This window comes from Epargyreus clarus, unplaced genomic scaffold (assembly GCF_041222505.1).
Source record: "Epargyreus clarus isolate Ecla_fem2 unplaced genomic scaffold, WU_Ecla_fem_2.2 ptg000021l, whole genome shotgun sequence".
NCBI lineage: Eukaryota > Metazoa > Arthropoda > Insecta > Lepidoptera > Hesperiidae > Epargyreus > Epargyreus clarus.
The window spans coordinates 15,159,730-15,184,019 of record NW_027332228.1 but is presented as its reverse complement, the minus strand read 5'-3'; the positions used below and the strand labels follow the sequence as shown (position 1 = coordinate 15,184,019).

Sequence of the window (24,290 nt, the reverse complement as noted above, 5' to 3'; positions counted from 1 at the left end):
TCGCCATAGCAAATTGTATGACTACCTGATCGTAACAACTTCAGAGCGGACTAGCAGTTTGGCGCGGACTATACATTTGCGAAAAAGCATATGTATATTCTGAAAATATATACGCTTTCTGTTTCTATTATTTTTTTTATATAATATTGGAGTAGCAGACGAACATGCAGTCCATCTGATGGTAAGCGGCTACTGCCGCCCATCATTTGTAATCAACCCCAGATAGGATTAGATATTCCTACCTAAGGTACCGCCACACATACTTTTCCGACGCATCTCAGCTTAGTCCTCAGGGGTAGCGGCGCATCTGTGGACGACCTCACGTAGGAATCTAATCGTATCTGTGATTGATGTCCACACTGAGTGGGGACCAGTGCCCAGCTGTGAGACACTAGTGATTTACGACATATAAAACCTTCTCTTTCAAGAGCATATATAAGCCCACCAGTAGGGTATTTAATTAAAGAAGATAATATTTCGTTGGTGATGACGATTTGCTTCCGATGACGATGGTCAATGACGTAACACCGCGTAGCTGAATTCTCTGCCAATTCTGAAATACGAAAAGATCATTTAGTTCCTAAATCATATGTTGCAAGATTTCTATTGTATAATGCAATTATATTTCCAACTATTATTCTTGTAGTGTAGTTTACTAGTTAAAATAAAGAAATTGAAAATTTGAAAATTCTTGTTTAGAATGTGATAATTCTTTTTAAAACGAATTAATGATGCATCATTACATTCATCAACACATCTTAAAATGTGTAAAAAAATATTGTAAAACTATAAAAAATATTATTGCAATAAAATGAATAAGGTCTACTTTGGAATCCCAGGGACCTCTGATTTTGTACAAATTAATTATCACATGCTTTATTGGTGAAGGAAAATATTGTGAGTAAAACTACACGCCTTAGAGTTCTTAAAAAAGTTTTCAGTAAAAGTTTCGAACAATCCGCATTTTGACGAACAAAAATTGTATTTAGTAATTCGTGATCAAAACGCTTCAGCCAAACAGAAATAAAAATATAATTAATTAATCTCCATAGCTATGATTTATGAACGCGTTTCCGCTTTTTCTTTTCGCAATCTCACGTCACAATGACGTCACAACGCCGTAATTAGAACAAAACCATCAAACTGGCCTGGCTGTTTAGATAAATTCTTCGCGCTTATTATGTACAAACCTACATATATAATAGGCATGTTATTATCTTTGAATACAGATACAGATAAAATTAAAATTTCATTTATTCAAAATTGTACGTCTATTACCTATGTTTTGTTATAAAAGGCGGCCAAAGAAATTCCATATCAATGCAAAATTTGCATCTTTTACAAAAGAAAATAAATAGGAAGGCAAATATCGCGGTAAATAGTAATTGTGTTTAATATTTTTTTAAATGAAAGTAGTAAATATTAACTGCTTTTATTTAAATATTTAAGTAAAGTTACTTATTCGCGAGCGAGCCAAGAAAGTCATAGCTAGTAATAGTCTTAAAAGTTCTTAAATTCTTTCAGAATTACAAATTTCATACGCATGACGATTCAGTATAAAATTTCAATACTTCACCAATGCAATCGTGGGTCGCAGTGCCCACGTATCTTTTAATGTTCTTTAACGCTTATAAAATGTTTCTTAGAAAATTACTAATACATGATTCTGCAAATTTTCAATCCCACGTTTTTTCGTGGGATGACTAAAATGGCACGCACTGATTACCGTCTGCATTAAAAAGAGGGTAAATTTATGAAATAAAGTTACAAACGAGGATGCAGATGACCGGATCAACCGGATGGCAAGTAGTCAATCCCGCTCATGGACAGCTGTAATCGATACCAAGTACAATTGGAGCTTTACTTGAGATGTTGTTATTATACCTTAACTAAGTTAGCACGCTTCACGTGAGTGACTTTGCTCCGTCGCACGAGAAAATAACAGTAGTCCACACTTTCTTATAAGGCAAAGATTGAAATAAAGAATTGTTTAGATAGTTACCAAACAAATTCTAGTTAGCAGATGTTGTAACAGGCAGTTTGCTCTATTTCTGTAAAGCAAAGGAGGAAAGTTTCTCAATTGATTTATTTAAAAATATTATAAGTCTATTACTACTATACTATATAATAAGTCTATTTACTATAAAAACATTATTGGCAAATATAACTATAATTCAAGTCGTCCTGTTTAGCCGCACAATTCTTGGAAACGCAACAAAATCGAAAGAATAACGTTTAATAAAACTAAAAGCTAAAAAAATAAGTTTGGCAATGTGACAATCGTAGAGGTTTTCTTCCAAAAAATTTGAATAGATGTTTCGGGACGGTAGGTGGCGCGTGCAAAGACGTTTTTTTTTATTTCCGCTGAGGTCGATGGCTCTGTTTACTATCGAACTAGTTTGTTGACGTGGCTTCGTTCACGTGACATTGTCTGTAGCATGCCAGCATGTAGTCTATCTGATGACGATATCTGCTGCCCATTGACACTTAACATCGAAAGTATATACAACCAAAGTTCTACCAGTTTAATACATACAATATTATCTCCAAAACATCATCATTTACAGATTACAGTAAAATCAAGGATGATATAAGATATATAATTAAATTATATTTAGTTACGGTAGAACTCCTTATATTTGCAATACGGCGAAACAACCACCTTATCTATTTTCTTATTTCATCAAACTTTAACTTATGTATATGTAGTCGATATCAATCTACATTGAATGGTTGCCTACCGTCAGAAAGTGTACAAAGTAAACTCATTTTCGAAATTATATGCGCTAAGGAATTTAAATCTAATAACGAAAAACGAACTTTATATCCTAGGTTATTTGCCAAGCTTCTCAAGAATATAATGATAATCTCGTAAAGGCGTACATGACATTATTAATATCGATAATCTTAAACGTACTGCAAATAATTGTATATTTATATCGGTAAAGGTGGTCACTATTTTCAGTGGTCGGACATCCTCAATGTCAAGCTCGGACAGCGCTGAGCAATCCACTTGATTTGTGCTATGTTGGCTTCTAAATAATTCTCCTTGTCTTTGATCACTTTTAAAAAATTGACATGTTCTATCCGAAATAGATTTGTCATCTTTACGTTCATTACCGCGTAACTGTCCTGTTTGACACTAGATTTTAATTTTTTTTAATATAGATTAGCGTCCATTATTAATAATCTATCCATCCAATCCAATATCGATATTTGATCCATACTTGAATTTCATCTTCTTCTAGATATTGTCAAAACTTCGATCTTTGATAGGCAAAAATGGTTTGGATTAATTATTAATAATGGGTGTTAACCATATTCGACTACGCTTGCCAAGTGCGGTTTGGTACTTTATACACTTTGGGAATATTTTCATGAATTTTTAAAGTATGTGAGAAATGGAAAAAGAAACATTTTTACATGAAGTTTTTGTGTATTTCAAATCAATTATCACTTGCTATAATGAATAAAGCTATAATGAGTAAAGAAATATTGTCAAAAAAGTCAAAAATATTGTTAAAATGAAAATTCACTATTATAACAGATGTCTACCTAGAACTTGCGTGTTCAGCGTCCGGTCTAATTAATCTTTCTTATTAATTTAATTTTCTTATGAAAAATGATATATGAATAATTTATAAACAAATAGGGTCAACGTAGACTATTGCAGAATTATTCATATCATATTAACGTTACTTGTATCTAGGCTGTTTCGGAAACAATTATTTGATAGAGTTAAATAATTAGCGCTCTTGGCCATTGTTTTCGCATAGCTCGCCAAATCCATTGATAATCTGTCACTTCTGGGATCTTATCTGCCATGTAATGTATATTTATGTATGAAAAATGCTCTCAGAGAAAATTACGTGCCAAGTAATAACTCGCTTTAGTTGTTTTTGTTTTAAATGGTTTTGATCATAAATTAGCGGAACGTCCGTCAGTCTCTTTTTGGATATTTCTCATTAAATAAAAACAGATAATTATGTGTTTACTTAACAAAGTGTATTTATCTTCATTCGTCATCAGATAAAAATGACATTGAGAAAAACTTTGCATAAATTAAAGGAACATGTTTTAACCTCGATATGTCATCAACTTCCTCGCCTTTAAGTTAAACAAGCGTCGAATAGAAATCAATCAATGGATAAATCACATCCATTGTCCCAGCCGTAAACCGAGCTAACCTTGAACGCAAGATTAAACGAGACATAAACGTAACGTCTGGCCACAACGCCAATCTCAATTCTAAATGTGGACACGAACTTTGGCAAGTATAGCATTTTAATTTCAGTTGTTCATATCTTGCCCCGGCGTTACATCGCTGCATCCCGTTCCCCGTCAACATCAAAGTGCCCCGCCCTCGTCCTTCCCATTTCGAAATCGAACAGTTCGTGACCTGTGAAGTATGGGACTTATGCTTTCTGTGGTTATCTCTTACGCGGGGGCCCTGGAGGCCATCGAGTGCATACGGCACATTGTCAGTGGCATCATACCGAGATCAGATCCAGACTTCGAAGACCTTATCCAATACTACAACAAACTACTACAAAACTCGGCTAACCCGTCACACAATGATTGGATAAGTGCATGCGGCCAGGGATATCTAAGTTTAAAAGAAAACAAAGAAGGAAAGCTAGAGTCCGTCGCAGTTAAATATTACGACGGACAACCCAGCTCTACCGCTATATTGTTCTCCACGAAAATATCAAGCTTCGGTCAGGATTCCCTCGAAGACAATTCTCACGTAAACGGTGGTTATAGTTCTGAAAGGTATACCCCGACAAAGACTAAAACGATTATATCCAACACATCAGAGTCCTTTAGTGTGGGTAACAGGAGAAGATCACCAACGTATAATGAAAACGTTTCAGATTCTGTACCTTACTCCTCCGATTCTTCCGAGCGTAGGGAACGCAATGCCAGAGAAGCCAGCAACGAAAACGTAGCGTGGGAGTATAGCCCTCTTACCCCTACCTCACCACTGCCAGAGATACATTTCCAATCCTATGATGAAGATAAACCAGGAAGCGTTGGTTACAGCGAGGAATACTTAAGGTTAATATACATTGATGTCCAGCACACTTCACCTGCACGTCAACACATACTGCGTTTTATAGTGACCTAGCTACATACTTCAGTCATTAGAGTGAGCGTTCTATTCACCATCATCTATGCACGTCTCGAAAGCTACTTCCGTTCATGGTCCATTGCCTCTCCTTGTACTATAACCGACTCATGTTATTTTGTTTAAGATCACTTGATGGCATTAAGTTCCGACCGTTGCAACGTAGCGACCCGAGTGGCAGGCGAAGGAGTTTCAGAAAGCGTCACTCGTCGTCGTCCTCTTCTAGAGAATCGCGGGCATCGCGTGAAGAGGAAGTAAAGATGTTCACGTCACTCGAGGAAGCTGAGTTTAAAAGCATGAATAAGGAAGTGTTCAGCGGTTTCGGAAGCAGTCCTAATCTAGCGGCGCGTTCTTATTCCAGAAGTCGATCGAGGGAAAGTTCCAGGGAGAGGAAACACGAATCCTGGAGCGAGGAACCGGCTAGTGGCAATGTGGATGATGAAAAAACTGCAGAAACAAAGCCACAGCTGAACAAACCCAGCCTAGATTCCTTCGAAGAGAAAGATGAAACGAAAGAAACTAACGAGGTAAAAGAGGAGGAGGAAGACGAAGTTGATTTTTGGGCTAACATCGGAGATTAGTGCCGCTTACTGTGTTACAGCACGATTGCACTGTTTATTAAGCTTCAAGACAAGCATGACTGAATTTAAAGACATTAAAGTAATATGATTCCTACCTCGTGTTTGTTTTAAGCCCTTTGTAGTTATAGTTTTGTGATACCTTCCCTGTAGACGGAAAGTCGATTTAAACAAGCTCTAACGTATGGCTTCAACAGAAAGCGAGAACCGCACGCTTATAAACGATACACGTAGATACAGTTCCCAAAATAGCGAACATTGTAAACATAAATATTCCTCCACACAAACACTGGCACATTACTGTCAATTCTATACCTACTGAATGTGGATATGTAATTTTACTTATGTAAATATGATGTGAATTCCATTTACTTCCAAATTATGCATACTTACAATAGCAATATTGAATACATTGGCAAGAACGTTAGGGAGACAGAATGCTAGTTTTGGATTCATCTTAACATAATTTTATTTAAATTAATATATAATTTTGGTTTTATCTCTGTCTGAATAGTACTTTTTTTAAAGTTTACACAATGCAAACGCAAAGCCAAATTAAATAGAAAAAAAAACAAATTTAGCTTTCTTAAAAATAGTTAAAGATATTTTATTCATAAAATTATTTCAAAAGCTGACATTAATTTGGACTTGCATAACGAATCCGAAAATACTCGCATGGGGAACCTCGACCCAGTTACTCTTATTGGAGATGACGCGAGATGATCTGACCTTTCAACAGCATGCTATGGGATTCTAATGGATTATATGTACCCTTTTAAATCCTTTGCTATAAACAAATTGAATGCAGAAGTCGTAGGTGTCAATGTCATTAGAGTTAATAAGAGTTATAAATAAAAAGGTGACGAATTTGTCAGCTATAATCTGTTCTGATTCAATAGAGGTTACACAGTTATAATTGAGCCATCCTTAGTGATACAAACTTTAAGGAGAACAACACATCTGTAGTAGTTCTCAAACGCTAATTGTAGATATTGTTGTTTAACACTTTGAACTAAAACATAGTAACTGAAACTCAAAAACAAGCTGGTATTTACTAAAACATCCATCTATGTAGTGAATTTAAAAATAATAAAGAACATAATATTATATCATATTACGAAAAGACTAGAAAAAGGGTTTATTTAGGGAGTGCCATAGTGCCACATTTATTTTATTTTTCCAAACCTAAACTTCAGTATTCAATATATTCTATAATATACAATATTCAGTTTAATGTATACATTAAATTTAAAAAGATACAACTATACAGTAAACAATAATTTAAGAAAATTATGACTGTAACTGTAAATACGAATTAATAAAGTTTCCTTTTTTAATTTGGTTATAGATAAAAATACAGGTATATCTACATGTTCGTTTTCCACCCAACCACTATAATAATCCATCATTAACAATGTCGCTTCACGAGGTGGGAGTAAGGTTACCTTATTGTTAGCCACTATGCTCTTGGCGCAACTGCTCTATGGTTTCCATTGGCAACAGAATGATTGGCATCGTAATCTATGAAATAAGCTTCCACTATCTCAGGAAGTGGGTTGTGTAAGTTTTATAAATAATTATAATAATGGTTACACGTTCGTTATGACAGAGTGTTTCTATTTATATTTTCGAGCCAAAAACAATACTCAGTACTTAAACATTAAAACTAACAATCCAACACTCAGTATTCACATTGTTGCCATGTTAAACCCATCAATTTACTATATAGGACTGGTCAATTGGTGGGTTTACAAATCTACAAAAAATGAAGTTTTTTTGTAGATTGGCGAATCAAATATATACCTAATTATCTAACTTGTTTCTCAGAATATACATAATAAATATTTCGAAAATATTTTGGAAGGGATTAGGCGTTTAATATAACGTAATACAAGAGAGTATCCTTAATCAGCCGAAATAAAATAAATTAACTTATTAAAACAATCTTTATTAAGACTCATATTAACTCATTCATTAAACAATTTTATTCATTGGTATATCACGAGAAAACCCACAATGTAGTAGGAGACATGACGAAAATAAATTTCGTATTTCATAATAAGATTAGTTTTGTACAAATTCTTATTATTTAACTATAGAGTTAACTAAACTTTTGAATAAACTCTTAAAGAGTATAAATTAAATAAGAAACAACGTGAAAAACATTGAGTATAAAAATACGCGACGTTAACAAATCACTTTTGTTCAGAAGAATAAATATGCTTCATCTTCACTTTTTTAGTTTCACTTTCAAAATGGCGCTGACGACAGACCTGGGGGTCTACCACCATCTTTTAAAAACCATCATAGTTGAGGAAAGTTTTATTACCTCCTTAAAACAGTAAAATATTCCGTCATACACAGTTGATCAAACTGAAATTGTCATATTTTGCTTAAACAGTTAAAGGAGATGTTTCAAAATGTATGGGCTCCCGGCCACCTTTTGTACACTATACTAAAAACTAAGATAACATGCAAAGAACAATTCGTAGGGGTTCATTTTCTTTAAATCATCATCGTTTAATTGTTAAAAAACAATAATTTACACTTAAACTTGCAACACAATAGTTGAAAAACATCATGGCGGTAGTGATTATCGTAATAATGTCATCTGTCATTCTATTTTAACTTACTATATACATTATATACTTTTTAATATATTTTTCGCGAATGGGCGTAGATATATAAATATTGTATTGTATGTATTGAGAAACAATACCTATATTTGATAAACATTAATTATATTTACTTTCATAAATCTTGACTTAAAAAACAAACATACCAAAATATGCACTTCTATACCAATTTATTTTAGTTAAAACGTTTAAACGTGTAAATAAAACAACTTTAAGTACACATTTACATAATATTTTATTTATTCTTCACTTAGATACATTATTTATTCAATATCTTCCCTTATCAATATTTTCATCCAATCATGTAGCAGGTTCTGTAATATCCTGTGACGATCTCAGCCCAAACATCAAACAATGGTCATAATGTGAACGCAGCTACCTACGAGTACGGTTCGTTGCCCAGCGATGCAGTTGCAATAATAACTGATTATTTTGTCATCCCAAGAATGTCCTTGTCTTGCTATTGTAGTTATCTAAAAAAGAGAAATAACGATAATATCACGATTAATACAACTAACTGATGTATATTTTACTTGATGATATTGAATCCTTGTCAACACAATCCACAGCGATCGCACGAAAATCACAAAAGTCCATAAAACATAAGCTGGGTAAACAAGTAAGGTAGAATCAGTCCAAAATCGTAAGCAGCACAGAGCAAAAACATATTCAGAATTGAAATGGAATCTTCTCATCAGTACATATTTATTCAACGTTTACATTGGATTCCTAGTATATAATATGTATATATCCACTTTTACACATATCAAATTGACAACTTCTTCTTTTTTAATTTGACATGACACTTACACTTACATCTATAAAACCAGATACTATTTAAAAGGTGGTTTTGTTATAATTAATTAAATTCAGAAATAATGACGGAATACCCAAAAAGAAGGCATGGTTGTAAAGTACTAAGGTAACAATAACTTTACGACAAAAACAGCGAAATACAGAATTACCGACATCCAAAGAGTATAGTAACCTATGTGTGGGGTACACATAGGTTCCCTGACTGACATCGACAGTTTTGAAAACTTGACATTGACAGTATTCCGCCATATTTAATATTTCAATGAGGAATGCTTATTTTAAATATTTTTAAATAGGAATACTTTAGGTTATCAAAATATATGTGTATTTTTCTTCAATTATACAAATTATTCACTGTTTTTTAGATATACGGTCTTATTCATAAAAAATGCTTATAGAAGGTTTTAAGCACTCATTAGTTAAAGTGTTCAATAAGCTTATAAAACGTTCTATAAAATTGCTTATTCATAAACGTTCCATAAACCTTCTATAACTAATGTGTCGCTAAAGTCAACTATAAATGAAAATGTTGCCATTATAGTGAAGTTCGGCGAACAAATTGACGAATATCCATAGATAAACATCATTAAATGACATTATTTCGTACTAAAAAATATTCTGTCTTGACATTCTTGTCAATGGGTTGTCGATAAAACCAAATCACATGTCAGTGTCATTGTATTTGTAAATACCGCGAATTTAAAAATATTTTATTTGTTAAAATGGGATGTGAACAAAAGTTGTTAAAAGATAAAGGAGTGAAAATTGGTTGGATATTAATGTTTTATGTAATATTGATATAATTATATGAAGTTAAATTCAATTAAGTTTCGTTTTGTAAACATTCGCAATATCTTATGGCAGTAAACCCTGTATTTCAGAAGGTGTACCAGGACCTCTACGATCTAATTTACGATCATTACGTACGAGATCAATTATAAAATTTACTGGCGATTTATTAAAGCGATAACGCTTCGTATAGTCTAATGAAAAAAGATCACTCTTTGGTGCAATGTTCTTCGAAGTGGACGGTTTTCTAGATTTTTAATAATCTAAGCTTTGTAAAATTTGCATTGTAATTTAAAATAGTGATATAATAATGTTATTTATCGGATATTAAAATAAATTATTTCAAGTTTGTATACAAAATGGACATTGACATAATTTATTAAAAACGTATTGTCAAATTAGGTTAGTAATCACGAATCAGCTGTTGAGAGTCGGCCATCTTTGCCTTATAGCACTGTTATAGTAGGGTTCTGGCCTCTATAAGTTATAGAAGGTTTATAGAACGGTTTAGTGCCTAAAATGCGTTTATGAATAACACTTTTTGACAATCGTACTATAGCAACGTTATAAGTGTGCTATAACTTTTTATGAATAAGACCGATAGTGTACATGAGATGGCCGAAAATGAAACATCTCCTTTCCTACAAAAAAAGTAAAAATATGATTAAAATAATATTGTTTTAAGAGATGGTAGTAACCCCCCTGTTCGAAATACGTTTTACGTGCACATTCGCTTTATCATTGTATGTCATTAGCCTCTGTGGCATTTTCATATATATGTTTATCTATATATTATATTTTCGTCCCTGAGTTTATGTGTTTACGGGCTTTTAGAATCTTTTATTTAGTCTCACCTGTAGCAGCGTAATCTATTTTCCTAAGTTTGATGTCATCTATTTTTATAAAAGCTTCTGCTAAAGCTACTGTAGCAACGTTCATGGTATCATCTTTAGCTTCAGGTAGTACCTTCTATCCTATTTTGATTTGTTTACATCCACTTATGGTAATTATTCAATATCTTGTACTTCAAAGCAAAATTATTGCTCAAATTACAGGGTTCAAGTTATCTTCTCCCTTATTATTATCCTACAGCTTTGGGTCTCCTCTCAGAATCGGTGTCAGTCCCTACACTGATTAAGTAACTTAGTTTTAATATTAATGTGCGGTAATTATTGAAATGTAATCCTCCAAACTCGAATTATAGTTTGTGGTTTCTGTAACCCTTCTCCTTAACTAATTATTATCCCACTGTTGCGCAGGGTGCGCAGCTGCTTCTCAGAATTATATGGATGTAAACTACTATGATTTTTAAGTGTGCGCTTAATACCCCTTTGAGAACTTTCTATGGAAATCTAAAGAACCTTTCCTTTCCTCACGATATTTTCTTCACCGTTAAAACAAATGATAATTAATTTCCACGTGACTAATAGCTCCTTCTGAAACATAAACAATATATTTTGGAATGTGTAATTCATTCGATGTCATCCAAATTGCCTCTCTCCTTTCTATTCTATTTATGTGCCGTACCGGGTGTCTTCGTAAGTATCTAATTTTAGCAAACAGTACTGGAAATGATGCCAAACCGACCTCAATAGTCAAATCGTAAACAAAAAGTCACTTTTTAATTCTGACAACTCGAGAATTATCCTTAGATTTTGTAAATATGTTTTGTATTAATATTTGTTTACTTGAGATGCGCATAGGTATTTACATGTTTTAATATACACACATTTTACAATACACGGTATATTATGGAATACTTTTAAAATATGACTTCTATTGCCGCTTCTTATGTGACTATTATTCAATCGATTTCGAACTGTTTCTTACTTTTGTTTTGCGATCGTTGTTACGAAGACTTAGGGATCAGCTCTGCATTATAAAATAAAAAAATATCAGTATTGTAGTATGTTCAAGTATCATAAAACTTACCAAAGTTGATACTTGAAGCATACGTAATCACGACACAAAGTAATTTGCAAATTAAGTTAAACTTTACGCATATTGTAACTGCTCAACTCTCTTATTAATAGCTCCAACTTAATATTGAACTTTTTTCATTTACCGTATTTAATCATATGTTTCAATTGTTATTTAAGCTATATTAATATTTTAATTTAACCACAACTCCATACAGTTCTTAATTGATTTTAAGAAAATGAAAATTACTTTTTTGGAAATCGCACGGAACAATAGGTAGTAATTAGCAAACAGTGATTTTGCATAATTAATTCATGGCGACGATTGACTAATTAGTGTAGTGAGTGACGAGTAACATTGTACAACTATTTTTAGATACAAAATGAAGACCATTGCTCATATTATTAGCGTTAAAGGCAAATATCGTACTGTAAGCTCTATAAGGTAAGATTATTGTTTACGTTTCGCATATTTGGACTACAAATTCGTCATTGGTAAATTTCCGAATAACTTTACATTTATATACATAGATAAGTATATATATCTCACCGCCTTGTAATTGAAGGAAGCCATTAAATGACTTAAACGGCTGACAATTCTGTTACCCGTTTAATGGCTGTCATGGTGTAATTTATGCGGAACAATGCCGACATGCGCAGTGAAGGCACGAAATCGAAGAAAAAGTGCGAGGAAATATCGTTTCATTCGTGAATGATCTAAAAACTACATTTTTTTTAATATTTTTAAACAATAAATTAATTGACAGTGATCATTGACAAAAGGTTATATTTTCTTGTTAGGAGCGAGTAATCCTTACAAATCTATGTTTATATAAGTTACATTATTAAGTGATGTGCGTTTATTATAACAAATTTGAGTTGAGTAAGATTTTGTTCAAGTGTGGGCTTGCATTCTACTTATTAGGCGCAAATACCCGTGATTCCAGAAAATTTTTGGTAATTATTATTTTACGAACGTTTTAATGTTTATTCTATTACTCTTCGAAACCGTTTTAGTTATTTAAGGAAATTCCTTACATTCGAAGACGGTGTTTAAGCAATTATTAATATCTTGTATGAATAGCTAATACCTTGAAATTGATTCAGCATGATTCATAAGCAAAGTAGATCGATCCTGCTCACCAGGTGTTCCCTATCGGCGTCACACAAAACCTAACAAACGTAAGCGAAATTTAAAAATAAACCAATGAATGAAGCTCGCTGACCAAGACCTTGCCGCAAGGTCTAACATCGACCGGCTTAGCCCACGTCTAGACATTCCGAAGGCTGCGGTGTATTTAAGGCACCAGAAAAAACTACAAACAAAAGTTTTGTCACTCGTCACGGGCCGGATGTATTAAAATATCGATTCGCTAAACATAGATGACTTATCTAATATTTGTTTTGAATCTAAGTTCAAGGAAACTCAAATACTTTCATCTTCCGGCAAATAAATATTATTTAAATTTTTGATTATAACTTCTCTAACGTATAAAAATTCCCAGTCCAAATGACGTCATCGAAATTCAATTTATGTAGGCTGTCAGTAATATCTAAACAAACCCTAATGGTTCCTCTAAACCCATTCACGAATCAAAAGAATTGGACAGAAACGTGCTATCAATCAGCTCAAGCGTAGTAGCATACGCTTTCAAAGATTTAAACAAACCCACTTTGAAGAACTATTTGTTGTTGTAGCATCGTCCATTTGCATAAATGCATCTTCTATTTTAGATAGATCCGTTTGTGGTGGAACGGCAGACAGGTAGACGGCAGGCAAAAATGAAAGTGATTCTCTTAGTCTGATACCAGTAGGAGCTTTATGCTTTTGGTGAACTTTTCACCATTTGGAAAACTATTAATTACTTCTTGTACAAAAAATAAATATTTTTTTGAGTGTGGTGTTTTATAACAATGTTCAATTTCAGGGGAGCTTTATGGTTTTAATTTTTCTCCATTTAGAAAACTACTATATACTTCTTGTACAAACAATACATATTTTTTTAATTATATTTATTTTATTTTATATTTATTTTATTTTTTTATCTTTCATAACTACAATGTATTAAGTTCAATTTCAGGGTAAAATAAACATGAATGGCTTTTTGTCATGTATTATAAATTACCACAGATCTCTCAATTACAACTCTTTGATCAAAATATACACACGCATAAATTACAGGCCACTCGCTGTTTTACTGACTGTAAGATTAATTGCTCTATCAAAAACAATTAGAATTCTTTCAGTCCGATTATTTAAATAATTTGTTTTGAAAAATTAATAGTCGTATAGTAGTAAATCCTTATGGTATAAGCTACGTAACCGTAGTACGAATCGAGTGTGTATTAATTTTGTTACTTCAATATAATTATAATAACATGATCTATATGCTTCGGATTTATAAGTAAGCAGTTTTAAAGCTGACTATAAATCGTAAATCAGTGATCGTTAGCAAATTACAATCGAGCGTTAGCTGAATCCCGGCCAAGCGATAAGGCGCAGTTAAACTCCGTTGCAATATTCATAACTCTGAAGCGATTCGGCCTACATTTCATGAGTGCTACTGCTTCGGATCTCCTGAAAAGTCGGCGGCTGCGACGGGATAACCGATCGCGGAGTTAGCGAGGGAAACGCTCGATTCTCCGGACGCTCGGAAACGCCGCCCGCGCACCTGCCCTCTCCGTCACTCATCCAAATTTAAATCCCAAACTCCCCCCACCGGCGTACGCCGCTAAACATTCTGGAATAATTCCTGCGATTCAGCCACCGGTGCTCGCCATTCGAATTCGGGTCGCGACCGCGTTCGGTGATATCGCTTCTTTCGCAAATTGGGCAGCCCCGACTCCTGCCATGGCCGACGTTGACGTACAAGTCCAGTACACCACCACCGAACGAAAGACTAGGAAGGTCAAGAAGACCTCCAAGCGTAGGGAGTCTAAGGATGGTGAGGTCACCGTCACGGAACTCGAGCAGACCAACACCACCACCTCCAACGATGATGGGTATGTGTAGCGGTGGCCAACCCTTGACCCTCGTGTAGTGCGATGTGACGCTAGTGTCTGTGTCAGCCAAGTGTCGATTACCGATCGCGTTCGACCTTTAGTGACATATATCATGTATACATACAACACAACATGTTAATCGTAGTTATTTGGCCACCCTCACATACCCGACATAATTTAAGGTATTTATTTGAATCTTTCAAATAATGTTAACTTATTGTTGAATTTGAGACAGCATATAACTGATCATACAAATAAAACATTTTAGTTGAATAACATTCACTCAAAAGCGAAGAAAAACCGAATTAACTGAGTTCCTCGAAACATCGTTATTACTGATTTAGATTTTATTCCTTACCATTACTTTGGATTATGAGTGTCAAATTACACCTTAACTTATAGAAAGCTTAAATCTAAACTATGATCAATTTTTGGATCCACGGACTTTCATTTTACTTTTCAATATTTTTGCAGGATTGTTTAAAATCTGTCTCCAAGGATTCTTTAATCCTTAGACCTTTTAAATCTTAATCATGCTAACCACTGTTGTTTTGTTTGCAGCTTATTTTCAGCGGCGAATACACCAAGGCGATGAACAAGGATTGGCACAGCGGCCACTTCTGCTGCTGGCAGTGCGATGAGTCGCTGACCGGTCAGCGGTATGTGCTTAGGGAGGAGCACCCCTACTGCATCAAGTGTTACGAGAGCGTCTTCGCCAACGGCTGCGAGGAGTGCAACAAGATCATCGGCATTGACTCAAAGGTATGTTAAAATTTTCAATTTACATTTACTTTCTTTACTATTTCATCCATCTTCAAATTTCACTTCTCTATCTATTTAACATTGTAGCGCCTACGGCATTCCTAATACTTTCCAAAATTACTTAAGCAATTATAAACGTTTGAAATGATTAAGAATATCCGATTTATCATTTTAATTAGACGTGAAATACAGTCATGTTTACATAACCTATAAATAGACAATAGTTAATAGCTTCAAACACACCGCTAAAAGGTTTATAGCATTGGCAAAACTGTCTCTATCTCAGTGATTAATAAACCTGTCTTGTAGGCGAAAATAAATTTTCGGCGTACATGTATCGACTGAAAGAAAAGGAGCTGCTTTGATCGCTTGCCAAAATATGATACGTTGCGAACTATATCTCCAGTGTTTCAAGAGTTAATGTTAACTGAATCGTTAGTCGTTAACCTTATTCGAGTGGCATTATGTCGGCTGAGAATAGATTCGTAGTCAGTGGCATTGCTTAGCTTTGTTACGCTGATCAAATTTAGTTTTGTCACTCCAGTCGGCCCAGATTCTTCAGGCGCACCTCTCCTCTGCACACGGCACCAGGCCGATCGCTGCCAAGCCAACATAAAGTGAATACGGCTACGCCAAACACTACATTTATCTCAACCACCGACGAATGACTTTTCCTGTCGGACTTACATCGACAATATACCATATAATCCGGTAAATACCTAATCTGATTCTGAGCCAATAATCTCCATTGTTTCTGTCGCCTACATTCTTATAAATCGCGTTTCTCACCTTAAATCAGTGTAGTTTACAAATACAGATATATTTTTCTTACAAGAAATTACTATTTGTACTGTTTGTAACAAAACATTGAGTTTGTTAGTGTTATTTTAAAACTGTTTACTCATTTGCTCATTTAGGACGGCGTGGATTTCGAAAAACAAGTGAAATAACGATCAAATAGGTCGTATGGTTGTATTTCTGGGACGGAAACAGTATTATTCTGGTGTTTACGTTGCGTCTCGACCTTGAGCAGTCGCGGATGGATCTGTCAGGTTATTCTTCTAAGATTTATGTACGATTCGTTTAGATCTACATAAGTATTTTGTAATCGGCCAAAATAAACATTCATATTTTATTGACATTACGACATTTGGTTTTAAACGTGAATTCTCTAGCGGCTCTCGACATGTTGCCAAGAATAGAACGTGGAATGAGGGGAGCTTTATTTTGAAACTAAGACGGTCGTGATACTTGTCGATGGTTTACATTAATTTTGTATCTACGACGAAAATAAGTTTCATTCCATTTACAAACAGCTGCAAATAATAAGTAATTGATTCAAGTAGTAAGCTACTAGGTCCATTTGTATCTAATGTAGCAAACACTATTTCGTTTAACGAAATGCAGACAATAATTGACGATAATATAAAAATGACATCAATTGGTGCATTAGGCTGTTCAACGATGAAATATGATGAATCAGAAACTTAAGTGGCTCTATGATTAATTTGTCTTGGCCCAATATAATTGACTTCGCACGTGGCATAAGTTATCGCAATAATATATTCATGTGCATATGTTATTGGGAATATTGCTATGGTCCTTCACCTTCAACCTATGTCTGTGCCCCTGCTGAATATGGATCTCCTCTCGGAATTACAAAAGTTTAGGGTTATAGTCCATCACGTTGCCCAAGTGAGGATTAGTAGACTTCACCCACCTTTTAAATCTTTTCTATAGAATTCTCGGGCATGTAGGTTTTGACACGCCGGTTTCCTTCACCTTTAAAGCAACTGATTTACACAAGAATATTCAAGCTGTACTTACTATTATCAATTATCCTTTTTACACTGTAGTTATGGATTATGGCCTTTTTGGCCAACCGCACATATGTCCGTCCCGATGTGTGAATAATTCTATACAATGGTTCTCCAATTTTTCTACGATTTAAATTCTCATCATACCTTTCATCTCTAGGGATAGGTTTGTTCTCATTTCTCGCCTTCTCTTGGGGGATAGTCGATGCGTAACCTTATGTGTAAATCCAGCCAATAAATTAAGTCAATGTCATTTTATTACTAACCTCTGTTTTGTCATCGCACTGTTAATCTATAATTTTAAAATCATTTTAAGGCGCTTGTAACATGCGTTTCTGTAAGGGAAAAATTTTAGAGAAGTTTTTTAATAATTTAAACTCAGAATAGGAAAAATATTACAAATCAATATGACGTACCATATACTGATACTCAGGAGAAATATTTAAAAAAATAAGTTTTCACCGAACCCTAAGTATACCGGTGGTCTAGTATACCTAATATAGAACGAAGCCTTATATCGAAAAGTTTAAACCAAATGATGGCTGAATATTGCAAAACTCGGCTACCCATGTTGGAATATTCTCGTAGCCATATACCCCAAAACCACCACTCTTCACAGCGTAACGTAATAAAGCCCTAACGACAAGACAACAACACTTATTTTGTTCAGATATTCCTTACTTCCAACGGTTAAAAGGCCTGAACACTTATTCATTCAGCATTCATACATTTTTTATACTGCGACTATGGGTCTTTGAGTAATGGATCTGTATATAATGTACCTAACGTTATTTATTTCTATCTATTTGCATTCTTTACTCACTTAATTTAACATATTGTTTTCAATACGTCGGCACCTCAGAGCTATTAACACTATCAAGTGATGAATCTACCTAATTCAAGAATATTTATCATCAATGTCATCTACACCTACACAACATATGTTTTTACTCCTCTATAAAATTATTTCCGCGAAGAAACTATGTTTCTGACAATAATTTATATTGTTGTATTAATTTTGTCTATATATTAGGGTTCCGTACTTAAATGGTAAACACTGAACCGTATTACTAAGCCATCGCTGTCCATCTGTCACTGTCTGTTTTTGAATCGTAATAAAGAAACATAAATTTTTAACACTCTGTATTATTGTGGCCGTTATGATAACACATAAATAAAAAAATGAGATGCCATATAAGAAACTGGTATTTTTGGAATTACTGGAACTATTGAACCATAATAGGAAAGCCGTTTAAATTTCAGCATGTTCTTCTATAGCTGCTGTAATAACAAAATTTACTATATATTTAAATACTAACATGGTAGTAGGGAACCCTTATTGTACGATTTCGACACGTACTTGATCATTCGTTATTTACACTACTTAGTGTGAATACGAAATAACATATTTATCAATTTTAGGGCAAAGGTCGCGTGGTCTTAAAGTTAGTCGATGATTTCATTAAACTGTTGCCATGGATTACTCATGAGTTAACATTCAACTAGATTTACTTCTAGTTTTCCTTATGACTTATATAATATTGTCGCAATGTCAGCTACATGTTGGGTATAGTGTGTAGACATATTTTCTATATGTTTTGTAGCATTCAAGGTAGAGCTTTTATACTTTAATACATAGTGTATAATGTACAAAGATAGGATCAAATCAAAGTTTAGTGCCGTTAGTGGTACCATGCATTAAACCTTCTGTCGCCACAAATATCGTAGAAGTCTACGGTTCTACGGGCTGTTAGAAACATTTTACTCGTTTATCGTTTTCGCCGCCTTCATCTCTTCTAAAATATCGTTTTTGCCACAAAAACCTAACCTATAATATATTATTATTACATTTTTTTAAATATAGTTGTACAGACCAGCATGCAATCCACCTGATGGTATGTCGCTACTGTCGCCCATGGACATCTGTAAGCAACTCCAGATAAGATTAGGTTACATGAGGTCGGCCACAGATGTCCTTACTCCTGAGGACTAAGCTGGAATGCTTCAGCAATGTATCCCTTGCCATACCCTTCAAATCAGAACACAGCAGCGCAGTATTAAACTGCTTTTAGGCAGAAATAGGTGTGGTGGTGCCGCCGGAGTTGAACCACAAAGAGTTTCACTATCATCTTTCTTAATAATTCTCTTATGTGACGCCACTGTTATAACGCGAAAAAAATTTCAATGCTCTTGCAGTCGATTCCCTAAACATTTTACCACCTTCAAAGTGTTTCCGTGTGAACCGCTAATACTGACTGGATCTTCGTCCCCAGGATCTGTCGTACAAGGACAAGCACTGGCACGAGGCGTGCTTCCTGTGCGCGAAGTGCCGCGTGTCGCTCGTGGACAAGCAGTTCGGCTCCAAGCTCGATAAGATCTACTGCGGCAACTGCTACGACGCTCAGTTCGCGAGCCGCTGCGATGGCTGCGGCGAGGTGTTCCGTGCTGGTGAGTACTGGTTTTTTTCTATAAGAGTACCCGTAGTTTTTAAAATGACAAAAATGACCGTTTTTGTTTACGTATTTCCCATATTTCCAGTCAGTTCTGATAAAATCCGCTAGGGGCGCTGAGTGGAAATCTATGGGCAAATACGTAAACAAATACCAAAACAGTCATTTTTGTAAAAACATAACTCATACTAAGGGTACAGTACTTTTAGGTTAGTTTTTTGTTCGCGGTAACAACTTTAATGACGTTATTACTTATAAAAGAAGTAAAATTATAATGGAGCGTCCTTTATATCCGTATCGATAATCGATTTGTAGAAGTACTTTTAGGTAGGTTTTGTGTTTCGCGGTAACGTATATAATGACGTCATTGCTCATAAATTATATACAATCATAATGAAGCGTCCTTTATATCCGTCTCAATAATTAATTCTAAGTTTAAGTAGGTCGTTCCTTTGAGTGAATATAAATTATTCAAATGTTAATAATAAATGTTACAGTGGCATATTAGTCTCAGCACATTTTAAAACAAAAGTAAAAAGTGTTCAGTAACATCCGAAGGTTTTTTAGAAATTCAGATGCACACTACTCTTACAAACCTCAAGTTAAAGTCAAGTGATTTCATAATTTTAATATTAGCATAAGAAAATTATAAGGTGTATAACTTATGCAAAGTGGTGTATCAATGTAAACTAGAAATAAAATAAATACCATTAAAACCGTCAAGCGTCATTTGCCACATAACTTCGAGGCACCGATGCGTGTAACTGCACACGTGCCCTTAGGAAGTGTAAATTAGGGATGGCGATTCTCTCCGAAAAAGATCGAGTCCTGAATCGAGGTCCAAAGAATCGATTCTCAAAAAATCGATCTTCAATCTTTTCAGCCAAAAAAGGGCAAAGATAGCTAGAAAAAAGATCATCAGTGCCGAACAAGCACTGAAATACGTATCCGTCAGCAAAAAATGTCTATAACACATTCAACCAACTTTGAAATGATCGACTTTGGATTTACTAGAATTTTCATTCTATTCAGTGAATCGGTCTTTCGATCATATCTTTCGATCGATTCACTGAATTGATCTATTACTGGAGATCGATTTTTATGGCCCAAAAGATCGATTCTTCGATTAATCGATCATCCTCAGATCGCCATCCCTAGTGTAAATGTATGAATATGTAAACATTACACTTGCTTTACTTCCAAAGCGGTATTAAATCATTCGGAAACTAAATAAGGCCTGATGGATCGCGTTCATGGAATCGTATCCTTTGATAGCCGGGATTAGACGTCCATATGTTGATCTATTTGACTCGTGAGGCATACTGTTACGGTGAATAGCGAACAAGTTTGTATTGAAGTAATGCTTGATAACCGCGTTTTGTAAAATATGACGAACTAATAGTATTCTAATAGTAACCAGTATTATTTTAAAAAGTATAATAATTAACTGTACTCTATACTGACTTTAAATCACAAATTTAATTTGTATTAGTGTATGGAAATAATTTATATTTCATTAATCCAGATAATCACGGAAGTTAAATTATATTTTAAATCCATATATTACATATATACGTCTTAAAATGAAAAGAAGAAACAATCAAACGACAAAAGGTGCATGTACGCTTATTACACGTGCATACATTTCTAGTATACTACATTTTTTAATTATTTTGAAGTATTAATCAGTCAATATCAGTTAAAAAATGCACTGTATTCGTAACGTGTTAAGCTCGCCAAGGTTTCGACCCGTGTGTCCCGGCCTGCTCAGCGAGCGGGCCATTTAAGGGCACAGTGTTACCCTCGCTTGATAAGGCACTGTAAGGTGAATCGAGAAAAAACTCACCATTGTCATTGTCGTAACCTCGACGCGTGCATTTTGACTTTTAAATTGCACATTAACGTCGATTCGCGAGTTCCGAGAATGCAAGTGAGATATGAGCCTATTTCCCTGTTATATGGTAACGAAGTGGAGGTCGCATTCTTTCCGAAACTTTGTATCCTGAATATTTATTCGCAAGCTCGACTTTTCTTAACGGCTACGTTTGTTAACACACGTGGGACCCTAACTCTGTACATTTGTTTATGTGTGAATTTTAAGTATTAGATATTGATAAATTCGAATGCTAATTTATAGGTATCAGTCCTCTTTATACTCGTTCAAAATAAAATTAAATATTTTAGGAAACTGTAGAGAACCAACAATAGTATCTTGTAGTACTAACGTAGTATAGTATATATAGTTAGATTCATGCTTTCTTTTAAATTTTAATTGTAAAAACTTTCAATCAAAGTAATCATTAGAAACATATCAAGTTAAGTTTAAACAAATATAAAAATACGACGAAAACTGAATCATCGATGTCCCACATACCGATTCTGTTATCCCACAGTAATAAATCACTTACATTTTTCCAATCAATTGAAACCGTGTAAATACGACATCAATCCCCCTTGTTCCCGCCAGGGCGCGTAATTGCGTTTATTTACGAGTGTCGGGCTTATTAGCAATCGACTATTCGGGAAGCCATGTTAGCATGTAAACCAGTCGTGATTTGAATATGGAATCACTGTTCATTTACGAATTAAATGTCGTACGTGGTGGTGTCGGGTAGAATGAAAATTAATCGTAATGGGGCGTGGTTTTTTAGTGTGTGGATAGGACATTATTGATTTAGGTTCGTAGGTAAGGGATACGATAAATTTAGTAGATGTTACATCTTTATTACATTACATTGATTAATCATGAACATGTAGTAATTTAAATGTTCATTATGCTTTTTTATTTGAAACGATCTTACTACAGAGTTCTGATATTAATTTGATTTGAGAATTTTTTATAATAAAAGTATTTAAAAAAATAACACGATGAAAAAAACCTAAAGTTATTTAATCTTAGTAAAATACTGATGTGCTTACGTAAATATATTGTCAAAATTATGTGAATGTGAGTTTTTACTTTTTTTACTTTTAGATACGTAATTAAATAAGAAAATTAAATAAGAAACTTATAAATGTTATGCATTAGTACTTCTTTGTTTTCAATTTAACTAATTAAAAATAAAATAGCAGTCATAATTATGTCAATTGTTCGATATTAAAATAAACAACCTTCTAATTACACACCTGGGATTAGGCCTTGTTATTGACAGTCGACAACCCTAAATCAAAAGTGACGTTTAATTGACAGCTCTAACAGGTATTGTCGAGGCATGGTCAAGACGCGGCTGCCAACAATTACAACGGTTTTCGATGACTCAACCCTATTTTATTTTATTAAACTTAGGCCCAGTCTTTGATAAGTGAAATATAAAGATATTTCACTGCCTTGAAATTGAATGAAGCTTCAAAAGGATGTTTTTATTATTTATTTTTTTAATTTTTGACAAATAAAAAATATTTTTTAGAGAAGATTTACGTAATTACTAATACCACGTAATTTACGTAATAAATAAATAAGTATTTGAAACATTTTTGAGGAAAATTTGAATTGATTTACGCAACAATTTCAATTCTCAAAACTGGTTACACTTCTTTATCTTTGTCAGGACTAGAAGTGATCAATCTATATTTATATATATATTGTATTTTACTCATCTAAGGGCCCAGTTTATATATACAGACATTGATAGTGCTAAGCATAGGCTGAAATAGGGAGTCAGTTTTTTCTATTAAATATTTTGAGAGTCATGGCCCGTGTCTACGTGGCTGTGTTACGAATAATAGTATAGAAATAAATAGTAAATACATACATGAATACAAATTATATGCTATTTTGTCTGCCACGGCACGCTTCTGACACGCTCTCTTGCGTCATTTTTTTTTTATAATACGAGAGTAGCAGACGAGCATGCAATCCACCTGATGGTAAAAGCCTACTGCCGCCCAATGACAATGACATCTGTAATCAACCCCAGATAGCATTACATACCTGAGGTCGATCAAAGATACGCCGTTACCGCTGAGGACTAACCTGCAACGCCTCTGAAAAGTATGTCTCCCTTACCACACCCTCTAAACTAAAACACAGCAGCGCTTAACACTGCTGTTATGAGGCCTAAAACTGGTGTGGCGGTGGTGCCGCCGAAGTCGAACCACAAAGGGTTCTACCACCTTCAAAACGTATGTTTACGTGATTTGCGCTCAGAACAAACAAGCAAGATATAAATTTCCGTAGTAGGTTACGTTTTTTGTCAATATTTCCCATATATACTCTAACATTTATAATCTGATCGCTTCACAATTAAAATGTATTTCTATTGTACATAAAAAAAACTAAAGAGTTCAAAGTTTTTTCTAACATCTCTTAAATCTTTGTATATATACTCCCACACACCACAATACAATACATACATACATTACATTGAACCCAAACAGTAGTTTGTGATTCAT

The 24,290-nt window shown here is 34.2% G+C and overlaps 1 protein-coding gene across 8 annotated transcripts in view; it reads left to right on the top strand.

Annotated features, from left to right (window-relative positions):
• Lmpt (four and a half LIM domains protein limpet) overlaps positions 1-24,290 on the top strand; it is a 202,172-nt gene that overhangs the window by 147,529 nt on the left and 30,353 nt on the right. For 5 of the 8 annotated variants that reach the window (XM_073084350.1, XM_073084355.1, XM_073084349.1 and 2 more), the window contains 2 exons: positions 15,431-15,631; positions 19,722-19,896. In XM_073084350.1, the coding sequence (XP_072940451.1) occupies positions 15,431-15,631; positions 19,722-19,896 (376 nt within the window). Of the gene's footprint in view, positions 1-4,285; positions 5,059-5,255; positions 5,656-14,615; positions 14,870-15,430; positions 15,632-19,721; positions 19,897-24,290 lie in introns of those variants that run through there. The other 3 variants (XM_073084348.1, XM_073084347.1, XM_073084351.1) reach the window with 3 other exon arrangements.